Source organism: Dermochelys coriacea, chromosome 1 (assembly GCF_009764565.3).
Source record: "Dermochelys coriacea isolate rDerCor1 chromosome 1, rDerCor1.pri.v4, whole genome shotgun sequence".
In the NCBI taxonomy this organism is placed as follows: domain Eukaryota; kingdom Metazoa; phylum Chordata; order Testudines; family Dermochelyidae; genus Dermochelys; species Dermochelys coriacea.
Genome location: NC_050068.2, coordinates 191,983,327 through 192,002,810, shown reverse-complemented (window position 1 = coordinate 192,002,810; position 19,484 = coordinate 191,983,327). Strand labels below are relative to the sequence as shown.

The window sequence follows — 19,484 nt, the reverse complement described above, 5'->3', positions numbered from 1 at the left end:
ACTGATTTTGCTGCTTCTTTTTTATTTTAGAGTCCTAACCCATTACTCACTTTCAGTGTTAAGACTCATGACCGAATATATTACATGGTTGCTCCAACGCCAGAAGCCATGAGGATATGGATGGATGTTATAGTTACAGGAGCAGAAGGCTACACCCACTTCATGTTATAATAAAATGGTGTAAGAGTTCATTCACAAGGCATATTGCAATAACCTTATTCATGAATTTAGCCATATGCAAGTGTATTTGAAAAGCCATATACAATACTGGTAACTGTCACAAGAATTCTCCCTATGATGTGCACACAAACTCTCAAAATCAAAAGATTTTATACACACAAGTGAAAGTAAGATTATTTGTTTCTTTTAGTTGATCATTATAGTAGCAAAAGAACTAAAGCTATTGAAAGTGTCATAGTGTTCTAACATGGGTAATCAAGTCAACTTAAATATGGTATATTGATTCAATAGTAATTTCTTACAAATTCTATATAGAAGATGTCTTCAGAAATACAAACTGAACAGTTTACAGAATTGTTTGTGTGTGCTCATTCATATGCAAACATTTTAGTAACGGAACAGAAAGGTATAATAGCATATATTTTTAATATAGAGTATTTGACATTTATAGGTAATTAGATGGCTTTTAAAAAATTGTACTTACATATTTTATAAAAAAAAATTTAAATATGAAAAAAACAAACACACCAGCCTACAATAATGTAGTTCTTGTCTTAGTATTTTAAAATATTACTACAGAGCCAAAGATTTACAAATTTCTGTGTTAGAATGAACTCAAATTGTGAGCTGCGATTTAGCTTTGTGTAATGGAACGAATGCCAAAATTCTTCCTAAATTTTACTATAATTCAATTGCAACAGTATTCTATACACTTAAATTACCAGTTGTACAAACTGCATATATAAAGTCATTTACATAAAGCACAACAAAGAAGCAATAGCTTCTCAAAGATGGTCTCTCTGACAAGGTAAAACTGAATGGAGACAAGAGTAGCAAACTTAACTTTGCCATACGTTTTCTACATTCTCTCTGCAGGAAGCATTGAACTGATTCTCTCTCTGGTTCCTGTAGCAATTTCTGTTGTATGGAGTTCAGTCTTGCCATAGATATGATTCTAGTCTAAAATTAACATGTGCTGATTGAACACCACGCTGAAATCAATGGGTGAAATCCTTGCCCAATTGAAGTCTGCATGAAAACTCCCATTGACCTCTGCCAGTGTGATTATTCAAAGTATACATCGGTGTAGAATTTTGCCATATGATAGGGTAGAGCACAAAGAAAGGCAAGTTGTGAGAGCACATATTAAAACAGTAATATAAATAAAAACTTTTAATTAGCAAACACGGCAAAGACCTATTTTTTAATGTATGCTCCTTGTAAATGTTCTCCCATTTAAAAACTGCTTTCTAGCCCTTGACTATTATATAAAAATAAATTATTATTGAATGAAACCTGGACTCCAGGCAAATCTTCAAATAGTTCCTTAGTTTAGTATTCTGGATTTGAATGTGCCATATTGTTCATTTAATTAAAGAAACCACACTAAAAGCAAAGAAGAAAGTAGCTTTTGATTAAACAAATGAAAATCTGAAATCAGAATAAATTATGCTTGCAGAAAATGTTGCACTTTTAAAATCCTATATCTGGCATGAATGGGTATGAAAATTTTTTTTTTTTTTTGGTGTGGTAGCACAGGGCACATGATTGCTCTAGAATTATTTTATTCGTTTTGATGTGCAACAGATTTGACATTATGAATCGGGAAAGATGGAACTGTTATCACCAGGAATAATTTTTATCTTTAATTTCTGTGCAGATTACAGCTATAAGAAATTTGTAATCTAATGATTTTAAAACATAAAAACAATACCAGAAAATAGTTGCTTTGAGTTATATAATTATATTTTTTCTGTGATTGTACCTTAATTTTACTTTTATGTATGGTTATACAAGTTTTATAATAATGATTTTTGTATCCTGCATGATGCAATTAAGACTTCTAAATAAATGTTTTAAAAAATGCTTGTTTTTATTTTTAAATAGTGGCCTGATTTCTCATTATGAAACAGTCTTGCTTTTCTTATCACTATAATAATTTCCATTGTATATATTTAATATTGTTGACAAATGCAAAAAGTAATTGAAATCTGATGATCCAATAATTTTTTCCATAAAAGAACTGTGGAAAATAGTGTTTGTGTGTGTTGTACCTAAAAACTACCTTTTGAAGAATACTACCTGCCTACATCGCATGTGCATATCTTTCATTAACCTTCCTTTTTTTTGTAATAAACCTTAGTCTGAGAATTGTGAATTGCCAGCCCTTAATTTTTATTTATTCACAGAACAGGAACCGCAGAAGTTCAAGTTTTTTCCCATGCTTGATCTTGACCTGAAGGCAAAAGATGTTAGTTTAGTCTCTACAGCCTATGTAATCCTTGATTCATCTGCTGCCACTCTCAATAAGGTTGCAAATATAGAGTGGTGGGTTTTGTACGGTGGACACCTAAAAGCTGGACTAAAACTACCACCTTATTTTACATAAATCCTGAAAAGGGACCCTGGCAGCTCTGGTCAGCACAGCTGACCAGGCCCTTAAAAATCCGCTTGGCCGCCCACAGCTGGCCAGGCAGGCTCCCGGGGAAGCGGTGGCAATTCCTCCAACTCCTAGGCGGAGGGGCAGCCAGAGGGGCTCTGCGCACTGCCCCAGCACTCAGGGTGGCGCTTGCAGGCAGGGGCAGCGCGTGGAGCCCCTCGGCTAGTCCCTCCGCTCGACGCTTCCTGGGAGCCGCAGCCACGTAGACTTCTTCCGCCCCTGGGAAACAGTGGGGCCGCCTGCGGTCAGCAATTCCTGAAGCCCACAGCCTCTACCTTCTCTCACCCTCCGGCCCCCCGCCCCAGGCCTGAGACCCCTCCCGCCCTCTGATCCCCTCAGCCCCTAGCCCAGAGCCCCCTCCTGCCCCCCAAACGCCTCATCCCCGGGACCCACCCCAGAACCTGCACCTCTAGCGGCGACCCTCACCCCCCTCCTGCACCCCAACCCCCTGCCCCACTCCTGAGCCCCCTCCCAAACCCTTCGCCCCACCCCAGAGCCCTGCACCCCAACCTCCCCCGCCCGCTGCAACTGCGTTAGTGGGGGGCGGGGCGGGGCGGCGCGCTCGGTTTCCTGCCATTAGAACGTTGGCAACCTCTCGGGGGCGACGGTTTGTTCTGCCGGGAGCGAGGCATATGCCCCCCCCCCCCCCCCCCCCCGGGGCACGGCAGGACTCCCCGGCCTGGGGCAGGCCAAGCTCTCCCTGGCGCTGATTGGCGCCTGCACCTCTGACGAATGAGGATCCCTCCCTCCCCAGGGGACCAATGAGTCAGCTCCCCTGGCTCGGCCTCAAGGCGCACGCGTACTCCCCCTCCCTGTCCGCCTCTGGGAGGAGGCGCCTGCGCAGTCCTCCCTCTGTTTTGGTCACGCGCAGGCGCCTGCGCACTTTCTCGTCGTCTGGTTTTTAAGCGCAGACGCAGCACCTGTAGCACGTTGGAGAGCGCATGCTCAGTTCTTCCCCGCGCTACCGGGAAACGACGAGGGCGGGACATGGCCGCGGCGGGCGGCAGGGTCTGGGCGCTGTGGTTGCGGTTGCGGTTGCGGGGACCGACCTGGGGCAGGGCCGCTGCTCGCTGCGCGGGGGCCGGGGTTGGCCGCGCCTCGCTGCTGCTGCGGTCTCCGGGTAAGCGCGGGGCCAGGCCGTTACCTGCGCCCAGCCCGGCTCAGGCGGCCTTGGGGGGCGGGGCCTGGGCGCGCTCTGCTGTGACGCGAGTTCTGCCCGCGGGTGGGGAGGGGACCTGGGTTCTTTGGAGGAGCTTTGTCAGCGCGTGGTCCCTGCGACTCCCCCTCCCCCTCCCCCTGTGCTGTTTACGGGGGAGGGAAGCCCTAGCACACTTCGGCCCGCCAGGGTTGGATGTCACGTGTTCTTCTTGCCCTGGTGTCAAGACTAGGGTTGCTTCCCGCCCCGCCCCGCCCCGCCGGGCTTTTCCCAGGAGCGTTTCTTTTCTCGAAGTAGCTGCCTGAGCTAGTCTGTAGAGTGCTAGGCCCGCACTGCTAGCTGCCCAGGGTTCCAGGCCCAGGATCATCCTGGGTGCCCTGGTGTGTGGCACCTCAGGAGTGGTAACCCTAATCTCGATCTTCTTGTGGACCGTCGTGCTGGGTGTTCTAGGGGCATCCATACGTGTAGTGTCCTTTTCAGAAGTCGGAGTAGCAGCTGTATTAGTCTATATTCGCAAAAAGAAAAAAGGAGCACTTGTGGCACCTTGGAGACTAATAAATTTATTTGAGCGTAAGCTTTCGTGAGCTACAGCTCACTTCATCGGATGCGTCCGATGAAGTGAGCTGTAGCTCACGAAAGCTTACGCTCAAATAAATTTGTTGGTCTCCAAGGTGCCACAAGTGCTCCTTTTTTCTTTTCAGAAGTGCAGCCCTTTCTCAGGCTGCTGCATGGTGGGGATGTCAGGGCTGGAGGGCTCATGAGGAAGGCCTCAGGCCTCAGCTTGGAGAATGCTTCACCCTGCCTTAAGAATATAAGAACATAACATAAGAACGGCTATACTGGGTCAGACCAAAGGCTCATCTAGCCCAGTGTCTGTCTTCCAACGGTGACCAAGACCAAGTGCTCCAGTGGGCATGAACAGAACAGGCAATCATTAAGTAATCCATTCCCTGTCATCCATTTTAAGCTTCTGGCAAATAGAGGCTACAGACACCAGTCCTGCCCGTCTTGGCTAATAGCCATTGATGAACCTATTCTCCATGAACTTACCTAGTTTTTGTGGTGGTGTTTTTTAAACCCTGTTCTTCTTGACGTGTAACTAGGGTCTGACCCATTCTGCCATTGCCTTGTCATTTGTTCATGGTGTGGCGAGGCTCATCATGCCCTCCCACTGCCTTTGATGCTCCACCTTGATCTGGGTAGACTTCCCCTAAGACACTGTGTGCTGGTTTCAGCTGACTGTAGCTTGCTTTAATAAATATTAAAAGCGGCCGTGAGCCCGTAGGAAGCTGTTGTCCATGCCTTCACTGAAACAAAGTTTGCAAGCCCTTGCAATAAAACGATAAAGGGGAAATGTTAAGTTGTTCACATAGTATTTCTTGAGATATATCAAATGGCACCAAAATCATCTGAAACAGAATTAGCTTTTTTTACTGCTTGCGTATTATTACCAGGCTGTACAGACAGACCCAATTACATTTCTCTCAACTGAGTTAGCTAAATTTAATTCAAAACTCCCGTTCAAGTGCAATTATTTATCTGGCCAACGTCAGTAATTGTTACCTGTATAACTGTTTCTGAAATCGGTTGAAATATAATTTAGTCTGTTTGTGCAATCCAACCATATTGTTTCAGCAGAATCGGAGTTCTGAACCAGTTTAGCAAAATCAATCTGTGAGCCTGTTTAGATATAGAGACTGTAGAGAACTTGGTTTTTGAATAAGTTGTTATATACTACTTAAACTGAAGCTACAAAGTGTACAGTAACTGTGAATAAATTTATCTGTTAGTTATTCCCCTTTCCACATGGGACGATCAATACCAATACAAACACCTTTTGTACAGAAGTAACTGCATCCCCACTTATACTGGTAAACCATACCAGTATAGTTAGAGTGGTGCAATTTTTCAAGCACTGTATAGACAAGGAGTGAAAGAGTACAGGAATGTTCCTTTGGCCAAAATTCTTTCCTTTCCTCTCCCCTGTTTCCCATAGATAAGTGTTTGTGCTATATACTGACTGTTTACCACTTTTCTCCTTTGAATTGCAGTCATTTCTACTTTGTGTTGTATAATTTGAAGCACTTATAAAAGCCATATATAAAGTATGAATTACACGGTTCATGTGTTGTCATCTCATACTATCTGTCAGGGCAACTTTTGAGGAAAGTAAAGGGGAGGAGTCATGACAAAAAGGGCTCAAGGTGTGGTAACTGTATATATTCAGAGCTGTTTACCATGAACAGTGTTTTTGTATCCCAAAGATCCTTCTTTTTTTTTTTTTTTCTATGTGCTGAGTTAAATGAGTTGTTGAGAACACAGAAGTTGCTGTGCAGAAATTAATAAACCCAGATTAGCTTTCCAAATTTTCAGGCATCTGCCTGCTTGGGTGGATCAGATTGTAGATTCAGGGCCAATTTATTTAAAAAAAAAAAAATTGATGGAGGGAGGAACACTGCTTTTAGGTTCTATGTCTGCCCAGAGTGCACACCAAAGAGAATTAAAAAAAAAAAAAAAAAAAATCTAGTGCTAAACTACCCCCTCGACTACAGAACAAGATAATATACCAGACTACAGACAATGCTGTTAAATGCATTGTGCAAACTGAAAAAGTATAGAGGTTTTTTTTGCTTTTCATTGTGACAGTAACCTTTTTAAAAAACAATTCTTCAAACATGACTGACTAACTTTTTGCTTCAAAGTACTATAGCAGCTTTAAAGAGCAATGGTCAATGTTTACTCTTACTTATCAACATAGTGCATCTGTTGCAAGTTATAATTACCTGTGCATATGTCAGGTTTCAGAGTAGCAGCTGTATTAGTCTGTATTCACAGAAAGAAAAGGAGTACTTGTGGCACCTTAGAGACTAACAAATTTATTGGAGCATAAGCTTTCGTGAGGTACGAAAGCTTATGCTCTAATAAATTTGTTAGTCTCTAAGGTGCCACAAGTACTCCTTTTCTTTCTGTGCATATGTGTAAGTAAAAAGGAGATGTTGTAAACATGGCCTTTAGGGTAACAGGAGACTAGATCTTAGTTGCTGCAGGACAGTTCTGTGGCGTGATACGGTCAAGGCTCACTTGTTTTAATGCCTAGCATTTCTGCATCTATTGAACTACATCACTAGGTCAACCTTGAATTAATGTTATAGAGGCCCAGCAGATTTTATTTGGGGGTGCATTCGTTTTTCATTAGTGAAAGGTGGGTCATTGGAAATTATTAATGTGTCAATATTATATAGTGCTTATGACATAGCTTTAAGAATCTGAGCTAATATGTCAAAAGATTCAGACTCACCTTAGCATTTCACAGATCATATATAGGAGGGGAAATGTTCCCAAATGACTTTGTTTCATCGACAAGTGAAAAGCTGCTAAGAAGTGGATTTAATTGAAGTATTATAGAAACCCTTGAGGTCTTTTGAAGTATTCAATATATCAGCATTTTCTTAATCTCTCCAATGTGTAAAACTAATTCAGCTGTAAAAAAATTTGCATTAAGCTGAATGGCACTGAAGCCTTCAGCTTAGTCTGTGTTTTCAAAAGTGAAAAGCCTTGTGTGGCCATCTTTAATTAGTGTGCCTGTATGTGTTCCTCTAACTAAACTAACAATTATTTATTGTGTTCATTACATCAATAAAAATCTGACTCGATTTATAATTATGTAATGGAAACCAGTGGTTCTCAACTGGGGGTATGTGGCCTGTTATGGGACTGAGAGTCAGGTTCAGGGGATCTACTAACCCTGAGTCCCCATGCCCTGTGGGGTATAACTCCCGAGCCCATCGGGGGAGTTGAGGGGTGGGTACCAGGAATGTTGCCCCTCTTCCCCACCCCCCAAACTGCAGTGCCAGAGCAGAGTAGTCCTGGGGCAGTTCCATGCCCCCACCTCTACTCCCCACCACTCTTCCTCTCCCATAGGCCCTGCTTCCTGGCCAGGTTGGAGGTGGGGAGCGGGGCAGTGCCATAGAGTGAGCAGCCACGGCGCTCCCCTGTCTCCTCCTGATGCTGCCCGGGGCTGGGACTGGGGCTGCTTCTCAGTCAAAGGGGGTTGGGAGCTGCTCCTGCAGCTGGTAAGAGCCGCCCAGGTGGGGGGACACGGCTCTAGGGTGTCAGGAGCCTTTGTGGAGCAGTGACCACAACCTTCCCGGCACACAGCCCCTAGCTACTCGCTAAATGCACCCTGAGTTACCCCTGTGCCTGCATACTGCCCCTAGCTTCTCCTCTCCCTGCACCGTGATTGGTTTTCAAAGTTTTTGAGCTGAGCACCCCCACCCCCAAAGTTATAATTTTTGGATGCATGCCTCCTGCAACCCAGACAAGGTGGGCTGAGGTGAGTCTGAGAGTGAAGAAGGTGCTCCCTCCCCGGGCCCTGCTGTGCAGAGCTGGCCCAAGCCCCAGCAGGCATTGCTCCCTTCCAAAGTAGAACCGACTATGCCGAGGGCCCCCTTGCCTAGTGGCTAGCACTAAAGCCCCAAGCCTGCCCTTCCACCTGCTGGGCCCTGGAGTTTTCATAGCATGTTGCAGGGGCTCAGAAGGAAAAAGGTTGAAAAACTCCTGATGTAACTGATTAGCCTAATGTTAACTAGGCCCTCCAATTTAACTGTTCTAATGTGCAAGACTGTGGAAGTTTTCAAACCTCAGGAACTTGTGGATAGTGGGACAACATGAACAATGTGTGTGTCTGCATGGGCAAAAATCCCCCAAATCACACAGTGAGGAATCTGTATCTCTTTAGCAGATGATCATTAGAAATTATGTCAGTATACTCTTTTCCAAGCAAGTGCACATCTGACAGATTAAATTTATCGTTATTGTACCTCCAAGCAGAAATAGAATAAAACAGACAGGAAAAAAAAGACAACCACAACAGAGATACTTATGTTAAAAGTACTCTTCACCGTATACCATGAATTTTAAGCAGCATTGTTCATAGTAGTAGTGTTCATCTCAAAAGCTTGGAGGAGGGCAGGAATGATCAATTATCCGAACCCTCCTGGACAGAAATGGCATGCAAATTTGGTAGCCTTTTGTGCTATGCATTTTCACACGTTATTCCAGATGCAGCCTTCAGTTCAGACCTACAGCATTTGGTATCTCCTCTGTCACATATCCTCCTTTTTTGATAACTGGATTCTTGCTCTTATGGTATGTGGAGAAAGATAACCGGATACTTTTGCTTCAGCTTTTTAGCTGACATGACAAATGTGGTCATCTTTATCTGAAAGATCAATCTAACAACTCCAGCTAAAATGCTGGTTTCATCCTGGTTCTGTACAATAAATAAAGGCTCCAAGGAATCATTATAGTCCATGTCATCTTAGGTACACAATAGGGGCTTTCCACTCTTTCTAAAGATGGCATTGAAACGAGAGAACTATATTTAAATGACATTGAGGAACTCATCACTCAGTTTCCTTGCTTTTATGGGTGAAGCTCTGTCCTGAACCAGTTTCTTTGTGTCAGTATTTCATCAGTTGCTGAAAAGTAACTATTCTTCCCATAATATAGGGTTGGGACACCTAGTAATGGAGTCATTATGACTTAATAAAATGGTATCAAAACCAGATCCCAGTTCTTAACTGTCTGTCATAACTTCTCCATCTTTGTTGCAATATCTAAACACGCAATGTTAAGTCCATGATTTATCACCTTTTTGGAGCAGGGACCCTTGAGTTTCTTGCAACTGCCCCTAGTCTCCATGCTACAGCCCCATTTCACTCAACATTGCCATGTCCAGTAATAACCAGAAGGGGTTAGAGCTGCACAGGAAGCTTCTCCCATCAGGAGTAAATTTGTTTCCTTTAGAATACACCTATTCCTGTGGCCTAGGGAGCGTTCCTTTTTATTAGAATGCATTTCTTGAACTTAAAAATGGACTTTTTGTTTCCACTCACTTTTGAGTGAACAGGACATGAAAATTTGGCTTTAAATCTTTGTTGAAATTTTCTCCTATCTATTAATCATAAGCCTTTTATATTTAATGAGTAACTTGATCATCTTCTAAACAGCAGCTCAGACAGTTACTTTCCTTGTTGTGTTTGGGATTGGTTCTTTCTGCTAAACGGAGAAGTTTATTGAAATATCTTCTACAGTATTACTTGGAGGATGCTTTATCTACCTGCAGTGAGACTCTTGGAAAATATTGTGTTGTTGTTAAGATAACTACTGTATTAAGAGACTTCATGGGAAAGATTGGCTTCAGTCTGAGTTTAAAATTGTTTGGCAACAAGTTGATTCCTCTAAGTATGACAGTGACTTCAAAATATTCTTAGGATGTTAGTAGTGTGTACTCTTCAGTATCTCCAGAAACTAACTTTGCCTTTGTGTCTGTGATTAATCTGGTAAAATTTTCACCAAAAATAACCATTTTGAGTCAGCAAATTTATCAATTTACTGAAATTGCCTAATGACAGTGAGTTCATGAGAGCATACTGTTGTTTACTTACTGGTACATCTGTGCTATCTCTCAACATTGGGGACGGTTTGTACCAGGTGAGTATTTTTCTTTAATATTCAGCCAGCCTTTTATACTGAAACAATGTTACCTGAAGACTTTCTATAACTTTTTTTACATGATTTCTTTTCGTTGAGCAGGGTGGATTGATTTTTAAATCACAGATCTTAATCATGCTTTAAATAAGCAAGCAAGAAACCTTGATTTAAGTCATTGATTTTAATTGTTTTATATTTATACTTATATTTAATTTATATTTATACATTTTATCTATAAAAAGATTGGATTTTTTTCCACTGGTTGATAACCATTCAAACGCATTGATTTGCACCTAAATATAGCCATCATACTAAACTTGATATTTTTTTGCTGACCACGAGAACACATTATCTGTATGCACTCATTTAAGCAGTTATATGGAACTTGTTAATTTTTAGCTTTATGATGTTGAATGATGGATAAGGAAAATTTATTACTAAGTATCACAACATGTTTTTAATTTAAAACAAATATGTTTATTAAGCAAAGCAAGTGTTTAAACTTGGTGAAATTGAACTTATTGTTCCAGGTCTCCACATGTCCTTCAAGATTTTAAAATTAATAAGAGAACAAGATCTACAATTAGTTTTATGCATAGATTGAAAGAGGAAAACAAGTGTTGCTATTTTTTCAACTCGCAGTTTTTGTTTTGTTTTTTTTTTTTAAATTCTGAAGGAACTAGTCGTTGAACTGAACTAATTGAATATATTGAAATGAAGAACATATTGTCTCTATAGTGGCAGAAGAGGCTACCACTGTCAAAAGCTGGTTTAGCCCTTCAACAAACTCTGATTCCAGGTGCTTAGCCAGTGTCTCCCACCAGTTCAGTGTTTTGACTTTCTTTAAACTTCAGCAGCAAACGTGCTGCTTAATACAATTTTTTGTATTTAATTTAAATTATTTTAAGTTATTTTAATAAGTTTAGGTCTTAATGTAGGTTGTCAATTTCAGATTTAATATTAAATAGCTTTATTTTTAGAAAATGAATTTGTATTTAATTTAAACTAAAAAAAAAAGTACTTAAAAAAACAATGTTTACCCATCTGTGTGTGTTTAAAAAAAAAAAAAAAAAATTAATTTCATGTCTTGTTTTCAGATGCTAGAATTTCACACCTTCAGCTTCTTGTTTTATATGATATAGAAGCCTATGTTATGTGGATGAAGAACTGAATAGCAAATTTAGAAAACGACATATTACAGGAGCTGTACTCAGCAATGTAAACCCACTGGTATCCACTCTCAAGCCTTTTGTTTCAAATAGTAGTGTCTGTATACCTACAAGTGACAGGAAGACCAAGTGTCAATTCTAAGGTTTTGGTTTTTTTCGTCTGGCAACTTGAGAACATGGTGTTCAAGACTCTAGTACGTGAAATTCTAAGACTTATAGGTTTTTCTGATTAGTAAGCTGAAAAAAAAGGAAAATGTGTTTTGATTTTTTTCCTCATTGATGCATACTGTTGAGACTGTATAAGTAGCAGCAATTTAGGATGGAATTATGAGTCTTGAAAAAAACACTGTTTTACCATACAAATTTCTGATTGCCCCATTAATACTGAAGAATCAACTGAACTAGCAGTAGTCTCCAGACTAAGTTGGCATTACTGGGATGATGTTCGTTGCGCTATTAAAGTTTGACTAACCTTTTATTTATTGAATTTCTCTTGGGCTCTCCGTACAGTAATGTTACTTCCATGTATTGGTTTTCTTATGGTGGAAAACTCCAAAGCTTGTTTCATTGTTCTCACCTCCTCCCAACCTATCCCCACTCTGTTTAACATGGATTACAGTGGGACTCTGGGCAGGAGATGGTCTGGGTTTGTAGTTCTCTGTGGAGGATTGGTGCCTTTGATTGTAGCTTGTTCCACACCTATGGTACCATGTAAATAATAATTTCACTTCTTAAGATTAATTTTGAAAAACCTACTACTTCAGAATAGCAGAGAGGCAAATAATAAGGAAGCACAAATAAATAACTTTAGTTATCTGGTTAGTTTAAATTTATTGAGGAAATATGAAATTGGTAACAAATCAAGATTCAGTAACGTTCAGTTGTGTGCAAACCCTTTTAACACCTGGCAAGGGTTAGTCAATCAAGTTTCTGATTAGAGTGAAACTGTTAGTATTGCATGACTTGAATATCATCTTGCTTTTTTCATCCACATAGCTATGTGGTCCCAGAAGATTTGAAATTGTCCTAATAGATAGTATTGAACATAATTGCCAAACTGTGTTGCGATTGAGTATTTTACTTAAACTAAAATATTTTGTTTCAAGATGATTTCTAATGTTTTCTGGTATCTTATCAGAAATACTTAAGTACTTGGGGTGATGATGATTTTCTTTGTTTTTTAAAGCTTGCAGACAGAAGTCATCAATCAGTTTCCTTAGTCGACCTGATCGTCCAAATCTAGCTTATAATAAGATAAAAGGCAAGAACCCAGGTGTTGTCTTCCTCCCAGGCCTTAATTCAAATATGAATGGGCAGAAAGCAGTTGCACTCGAGGACTTCTGCAAATCTCTCGGTCATGCCTTTGTAAGGTACAGTCAAGAAGATTGGTTAGAGAAACTAAGCATGTATTATAGTATGGCAGCCAGGAATGAGGAATTCTGTGAAAATACATCTAAGATGCTGAAAATTCTTCCCCCCACTTCAGCCTATTAGATTTTGGTTGAAAGCATGCAGTATAAGAGATAACGTCTGCTTCTTGTGATGGTGTCGCCGCCAATCTGTTTCGGAGATATGTTCATCTTTTCTATGCTCCTTATTTATTGGTTATTTAAATTAGTAAAATGAATTTTTCAGCACGCTTGCATGACTCATTGAAATTGTAATTCTCTGTTCTAACCTGAGTGATATGCTTCATGAAATAGTAAGAGTATCAGAATAAAAATGAAAAATCTGTGAAATTGGAAATCTTCACTTATATTATGGCTAATACCTATAAATTAAATAGTTACTGCATGCTTAAACTCCATCCTGCAAGGGGCACTGTGTTGGTGGACTCCTGTTTGGAGCCCCGGGATTTGGGCCTTAGAACAGAACTCTCATTTTAGCTCTCGTATAGAATGCTATTTGTGATGACTAACTGCTAAATCTTAAGAGTACTGATTAGTGTCTATTGGTCAAGTATCTTGAGTGGGTTTAGAGGAGTATACTAGTGAAATGAGTTGCATAGTACAGATGAAACATTGTTTAAGAAGGTACAGAATGTAATAAGGATGTACAGTCTCAGTACTTGACAACACATTTATGAACCATGTATAGTATATGAAGGAGACTCTTGCCTCAAAAATCTAAAAATGAAAAAATCATGTACATCTTTGGCTTGTTCTTCAAGGACAGTCCTGTCCATATGTCTGAATTAAATTTGGATTTGCAGATTTAATGAGCTAGTTAGTGCATGGGTGCACTGCATCTCCTAGTTGTCTCGTGCTCACAAATCCCTATGTATATGATTTGACATCTGAGAGTAACTTTCTCCCTTAACTGAAATTTCTGCAAACCTCCATGATTATGAGGTATCTTGTCTTTATTGCAATTGTTTAATTCTGATTAATAGTCAAGAGTATTGTTCTGTTCTGTGTAGGTACTGTCTGATGCAGCTTGTTTTGTAAGTAATATTAAATTTTTATTTTGACTGTTAACTTGCAGATTTGATTATACAGGATGTGGAAGTTCGGATGGTAATCTTCAAGAGTGTACGGTTGGAAAGTGGAGGAAGGATGTTTTGTCTGTACTGGATGAACTCACAGATGGACCACAGGTTATATTTTATTTTATTAAATATAGCATAAACTGTTCTCCCAAGTTAAAGCATTACATAGCCAGAAATACAGTTTAACAGTCCTTGTGAATGATCTTCTATAAAAAAAAAAAAGAAAAGAATTACCTTTATACTCATTTTCGGTTTGAGTATGTTTTTGTTCCATCTAAAACAACAAGTCATGAAGTACCTTATGCAGGGATGGAGGTGCTGATCAACAAGCTAATAGCAATGGACATAACATTGTAGAACAACACTAAATGTAAAATAAAGTAGGTTAGGTAATGAAACAATTTGAGGAGAAACCATTTTAGTTCAAAGTAGAATAAAGTCCAGAAGTCAGTGTTAAGCTGTCCAATGCATAGATACCATGGCAATGGACGCTTTCAAATAGTACATACAGCTCAGTTTAAATTAATGAGGGAGTTCTACTAAGTAATTACTTCTAATGTAGCTCAGAGTGAATATTAGAACTATTGTAATGTGTTTAAAACTTGTTTTGTGTGTTGTTTGTCTGACTTCTCTTAATGAGAAGAAAGAAACATCAAATGTTAAAGCATTTCCACAGCTGGAAAAATAAAAAGTAAAGTACTTGACGCTCAACTACATTTCAGTTCTCGTTTTGTTTACAGTGGGTCAATCTGAAAAATCAATAACTTGCCCCACCGAACAAAAAACAGTAGTTAAATGCCAGATCTTGTGATGCTTACTTGAGCAAAATTCCCACTGGAAATGACAGCAGTTCTGCTGGGTAAGGGCAGCAGGATTATGCCCCAGGGTTAAGTAGCTAAACAAAACGGAAAATATTTTGGTTTAAAAAAAAAATAATAAATTTTAGATTTAAAAAAAAAAATCATTTTGTGTGTTTTGTTTTTTCAAAATCTTATTTTAAGATTCTAGTGGGATCCAGCTTAGGTGGATGGCTTATGCTTCATGCAGCAATAGCTCGTCCAGAAAAGGTGGCTGCTTTAGTCGGAGTAGCTGTAGCTGCAGACTATCTTGTAACAGCTTTTAAACATCTTCCCCTTGAGGTAAATGCTAATGGCTTTAAATGTTCTTTTTTTGGAAATTTTGAAAACTTACTGGTGTGAAATCCTTTATGAAAATTTTTCATTTCGTATCTTATGGTTAAATGGACTGTAAGAGTTGATAAGTTAACAGCCTGCAAAATAGCGAAATTTCTGAGTAAAATTGTCAGAATTAGTTAAAATGAAGACTTGTTACAACCACCGTATATAGGAGCCTTAATTGTGGACTAGGAACTCATTGTGTTAGGCCCAGTACAAACACAAAACAAAAAGATAATTCCTGCCCCAAGTAACTTAAAATCTAAGTATAAGAAAGAGACATCGGATGGATGGAAGTATTGACAGTATTGGTCAGCATAATAGGCAGTGGTCTTATCACACCAGCAACCTAACTGTTGTCCGGATTTTGTAGGCATCATGGCAAAGAGTTCTGAGGAGGGTTATGAAGGGGAATAAGAGGTAGGTAGCTCTGCGCTTTTTACCAGGAGCACCTACCATATAGGAGGAGCAGCAAAGGAGAAAGCAAAAAGATGCTGGTTTGAAAATTTAACAAGTGGCCCATTGAGGCTGGTAACATGGACTGATCAGAGGCAGGAATTGACATTTCAATAGTGAATGAGAGATGATAGGTAGGGTGAGGATAAGCAGTGAAGACGCATAGCTCGTATTTGATATGATAGAGAGAAGGGAACTGGGAGATGGGGGGGGCATGGGAAAAGAGTGGTGATATGGTCAAAGTAGCAGACTAAGAAAATGATATTCGAAGAAGTATTCTGAGTGGATATGAATGGGGAAAAATGGTATTTGTCAAGGCCAAAGGGAAGAAAGTTGTAGTAATTGAGATGTGAGATGATTAGGGCTTGGATAAGTCTTAGCTTCGTGGATAGATAAGAAGGTTGTTTTTTAAAGATGTTGTGCAGAAAGAAGATGTAAAGGGAGAGCCTGACTGAGGACCTAGGGAGAAGTCTGAGTCAAATGACTTCTGGGATATGGGTCTGAATGACAGGCAGGATGATTGAGCAAAGAGTTGGAGAGGGAAAAAGTGAGGTAAGTGTAGCTATTCTATGTCAAAGTCTAGAAAGTAACTTCATATAACAACACTACTGTGACAGATGAGGCAGTTTCCTGCAATATCTTTGGAAGATCTTACTGTGTTAAGTTGAAATAGCTTTGGAATCCTTTGTGTCATGAATGCAAAGTTGATGTATTATTGTGGGATTGTACACGACATCTCTTGGGGAAGGATATGGGGCCAGTGTAAACCCTGGAGAAGTGTAATAAGCTTCAAAGGACTATTTCAAACGGTATGCCAGACAAAAAGGAACACTTAGGACAAACCAAGTTAAATGGGTTTGCTAGGAAGTACCTGGAGGGAGGTGAATGCAGGTTCCTATCCCAGCCTTTTTGAAACTATGCCCTCAGGGGAGACCCGTTATCTGACTGATTACCTATTCATGGTCTCTGAAGACACAAGTGAAAGCAAGTATGTGTGCCTGTGGGTGCTTGTTCAGAGTAAAAGCTTGTCTGAACTTGAAATCACATACCCTGTGGTGGGGTTTCAAGGACTGATAGCTTACCAGAGCCCTCCTTGGAGTTGGAGGTGATCTCTGGTAAGCTTATTAGTCTGCCTGTAGGTTTTATTTTTTTAATAGGTTTTCTATAATGCTTTCATCTTAAGAGTAAACAAGCATGCTTAGGAAAAAACTTGTAACTGTGGCAATTACACTGTTTATAGCCTCTGAAAAAGCAAAGCACAGACACAGGCCTGTTTAAGTAGTCTGTTTTGCTGGGGAATTCACAATATAGGCAGGGAGCTGTGCAGCCTGGAAATACCCTGGTCAGGAGCAAGAGAGAACAGGTCTCTCAACAGAAGAGGTAACAGCTGAGGGTCTGGGAGACTAAAAGACACTATTGAAATGGGTGTCCTTGCTGGACCACAGGGTGGGAATACAGGTGCAGTTGTGACAACTACTCTTAAGGTTGCAAATGAACTTTCAATTGAACCTGACCTAAATTTGGTAGGTTAGATCTGAGGTTGAAGTAGGATTTTTCTGCATAATTTGAAACCAGGTGGATTTGGGCTCCAAATTTGACACAGTAATTATTGAAGTGTTCACCTGAGTGCAGAACTCCAGCGTAATGGCTTTTTGGTTCTTGCTGGCAATACCTTATAATATAACCTGATCTCAAGGGTGGAGGGAGGAAATGTCCACCAAAAAGCTTTGGGGTGGGAGGGTTTGGTTTTGATGGGCTTCTTAAATGTATGTGTCTTTGTGAGCCTTAACTCCTGCATGCTCAAAGAATTTCCCCAGGAAGGAAGAAAGGTCTCAATTAGTCTCCCCCCCCCCCCACTGGTTGCCCCCTGTCTTCATTGGGTCCCCTTCCTTGGTGACTTCTTTGGGAGTTCCAAAGGAATGAAGCCCTGAGCCTCTGGAAACTTGGGGGAAGTCAGTTGAGATTGGAGGGTGCAGGGGTCTTCGGATGGGGGAAAGCAGATCAGGTAGTATTTCCACCTCTCCCTTTCTGTGAACCTCCTGAGGTGAGATAGAGGAGAGAGCTCATGGCAAGCCTTTGGAGGCCAGTGAGTGGGGGAAAAACCCCTATTTCCCATGAGTCTTTCGCTCATTGACAGTTAGTGAACTCTTCAGAGCCTTGGTTGACTTCACAAGGACTAAAACCGGTTGTAGGGAGTTGCTGAGTCTTTTGGCTGGGTCATGGCTGAGAGGCCTGCTGTGTGAGCCTTGAATAGCTGAAGTTTGTGGGAGGGGGGTACAGATCAGCTTCTGAGGCTCACTGTGGGTGTTTCCCTCCTGCAGATGTCAGGGGGCTTACAGGAATGGGTCAAATACACCCCTTTTTCTCCTTCTGACCTCAACTGGTAAGGATAAGTTTGTAAGAGCTTGGGGTTTTTTTTTTTTGTTTTTGTTTTTTTTTTTTTGCTCTTAGTAATATGCTAAAAACAGAGTTAAGAGGTCTGCTTGCCTTGTTTAATAGTGAATCACACTTGTCTGAAATATTCTTTTGCCTTTTCTTTTCTAAACAGGTCCAAAAAGAAATAGAAGAAAAGGGTGAATGGAAACTACCAACAAGACACAATGAGGAGGGGTTTTATTGTTTGTCATATGAGTTCATTAAAGAAGCAGAAAACCACTGTCTGTTGAGCAATCCTATTCCTATAACCTGCCCTATAAAACTTATCCATGGCATGAAGGATGAAGATGTCCCATGGCAGGTATCCATGCAAATTGCAGATCATGTTGTCAGCACAGATGTGGATGTGATCCTCCGCAAAGTTGGTCAGCACCGAATGAGTGAGAAGGATGACATGAAACTACTTGTGTACACTGTTGATGATTTAATTGACAAGCTGACCACCCTAGCATGAGTTGCATGTTGGCACTAATGCATGAGCTTAACACTCAGATCTATTCTGTGATTAACCAAAACCTTTTTTTTTATGGCAATGGAACACTGCTGAATCTGGAAGGATGCAAAGGTCACAAAAGAAAGGAAGTGGAGCTTTAACTTCTGTCTCCTTGCCTCTGTTTTGTAAATAAAGGTGTTTTCTTAATGCTGCATTTGCACAAATGGTAGAAAATGTGAAGAAAATGCTGCTGTTTGTTAAACTTTCCCTCACCTTGATTTCGTGTGACTTTTTTTTTTCAAAAGTTTCTTACACTATTTTGTACTGAAACATGTTTACCTTTCTTACATTTGTGACAATGGTTAATTTTTGCTACCATTAGAACTGTACAGTACAACTTAATTTTTTAATTCCTTTTGACATCCTAAAATATTGTGCTTTACGCTTTAACATTATTCCATTTCTGAGTTCTGAAACTTGTCTGAGCCTTCCCACCCCAAGTATGTACCCGAAATGTTCAATTAAACTAATGCCCCTAGAAATAGAATGGGGGGAAATACAGCATAATAAAGTTGGCTTCAAATATAAAATAGAGTTTTAGTATTGATATTAAGCCATAAAACTACACAATATCTTGGTATTCTTTGTGCCTGGGAGAGTGATGAGCAAATCTGACTTTGAGTTGCTCAGAATAACTTAAACTGAAATTTCAGTTCTACAAATGTCTTTCTAAGCTCATTATACCAGATGAAAAGTGATCACCTGGTCATTGTTCTAGGGTCCTGAGGTTGATCTCTATCATTGTATTCTGTAAGAGTTGTGTGTCACTTACATTGAAAGATTTAGATATGTCTGCATTTGTGAATATATTTTATCCTCTTAAGGCAGAGTGAAGCAAGGAAGTGGGAGTTGCCCAACATCCCTCCCTAATGTCATGCAGAAACTTGCATACACAATAATGCTGCTTTAAAAAGCTATATGCCCTTCTTTATCTTGGCATATCAGGAAATATTTATTTTTCAACATTTTATGGAGCGTCCTATTTATAGAATAGAT

General features: G+C 40.2%; 2 protein-coding genes and 1 long non-coding RNA gene across 13 annotated transcripts in view; 2 read left to right on the top strand and 1 right to left on the bottom strand.

Moving 5' to 3' along the window:
- Positions 1 to 2,046, top strand: part of PHLDB2 (pleckstrin homology like domain family B member 2) — a 114,226-nt gene extending 112,180 nt beyond the window's left edge. For all 9 annotated transcript variants that reach the window (XM_043510427.1, XM_043510456.1, XM_043510449.1 and 6 more), the window contains one exon: positions 31 to 2,046. In XM_043510427.1, the coding sequence (XP_043366362.1) occupies positions 31 to 171 (141 nt within the window). In that variant the 3' untranslated portion in view covers positions 172 to 2,046. The remainder of the gene's footprint in view (positions 1 to 30) is intronic.
- On the bottom strand, positions 1,665 to 3,571 carry LOC122459273. Its single transcript, XR_006279836.1, has 2 exons — positions 3,504 to 3,571; positions 1,665 to 2,416 (listed from the first exon to the last, which is right to left on the bottom strand). It is a non-coding gene; the product is annotated as an uncharacterized LOC122459273 (long non-coding RNA).
- ABHD10 (abhydrolase domain containing 10, depalmitoylase) lies at positions 3,518 to 19,018 on the top strand. 3 transcript variants are annotated; one of them, XM_043510491.1, is made up of 6 exons: positions 3,539 to 3,740; positions 12,627 to 12,810; positions 13,925 to 14,036; positions 14,930 to 15,067; positions 17,881 to 17,942; positions 18,108 to 19,018. In XM_043510491.1, the coding sequence occupies exons 1-6, from the start codon at positions 3,608 to 3,610 to the stop codon at positions 18,121 to 18,123; spliced, it is 645 nt and encodes a 214-aa protein (XP_043366426.1). In that variant the 5' UTR covers positions 3,539 to 3,607; the 3' UTR covers positions 18,124 to 19,018. The 3 variants fall into 3 exon arrangements, with proteins under 3 accessions (XP_038234797.1, XP_043366426.1, XP_038234807.1); XM_038378869.2 differs by lacking the exon at positions 17,881 to 17,942 and having other exon boundaries at positions 3,518 to 3,740; XM_038378879.2 differs by lacking the exons at positions 14,930 to 15,067; positions 17,881 to 17,942 and having other exon boundaries at positions 3,540 to 3,740.
- The last annotated feature ends 466 nt before the right edge of the window (positions 19,019 to 19,484 follow it).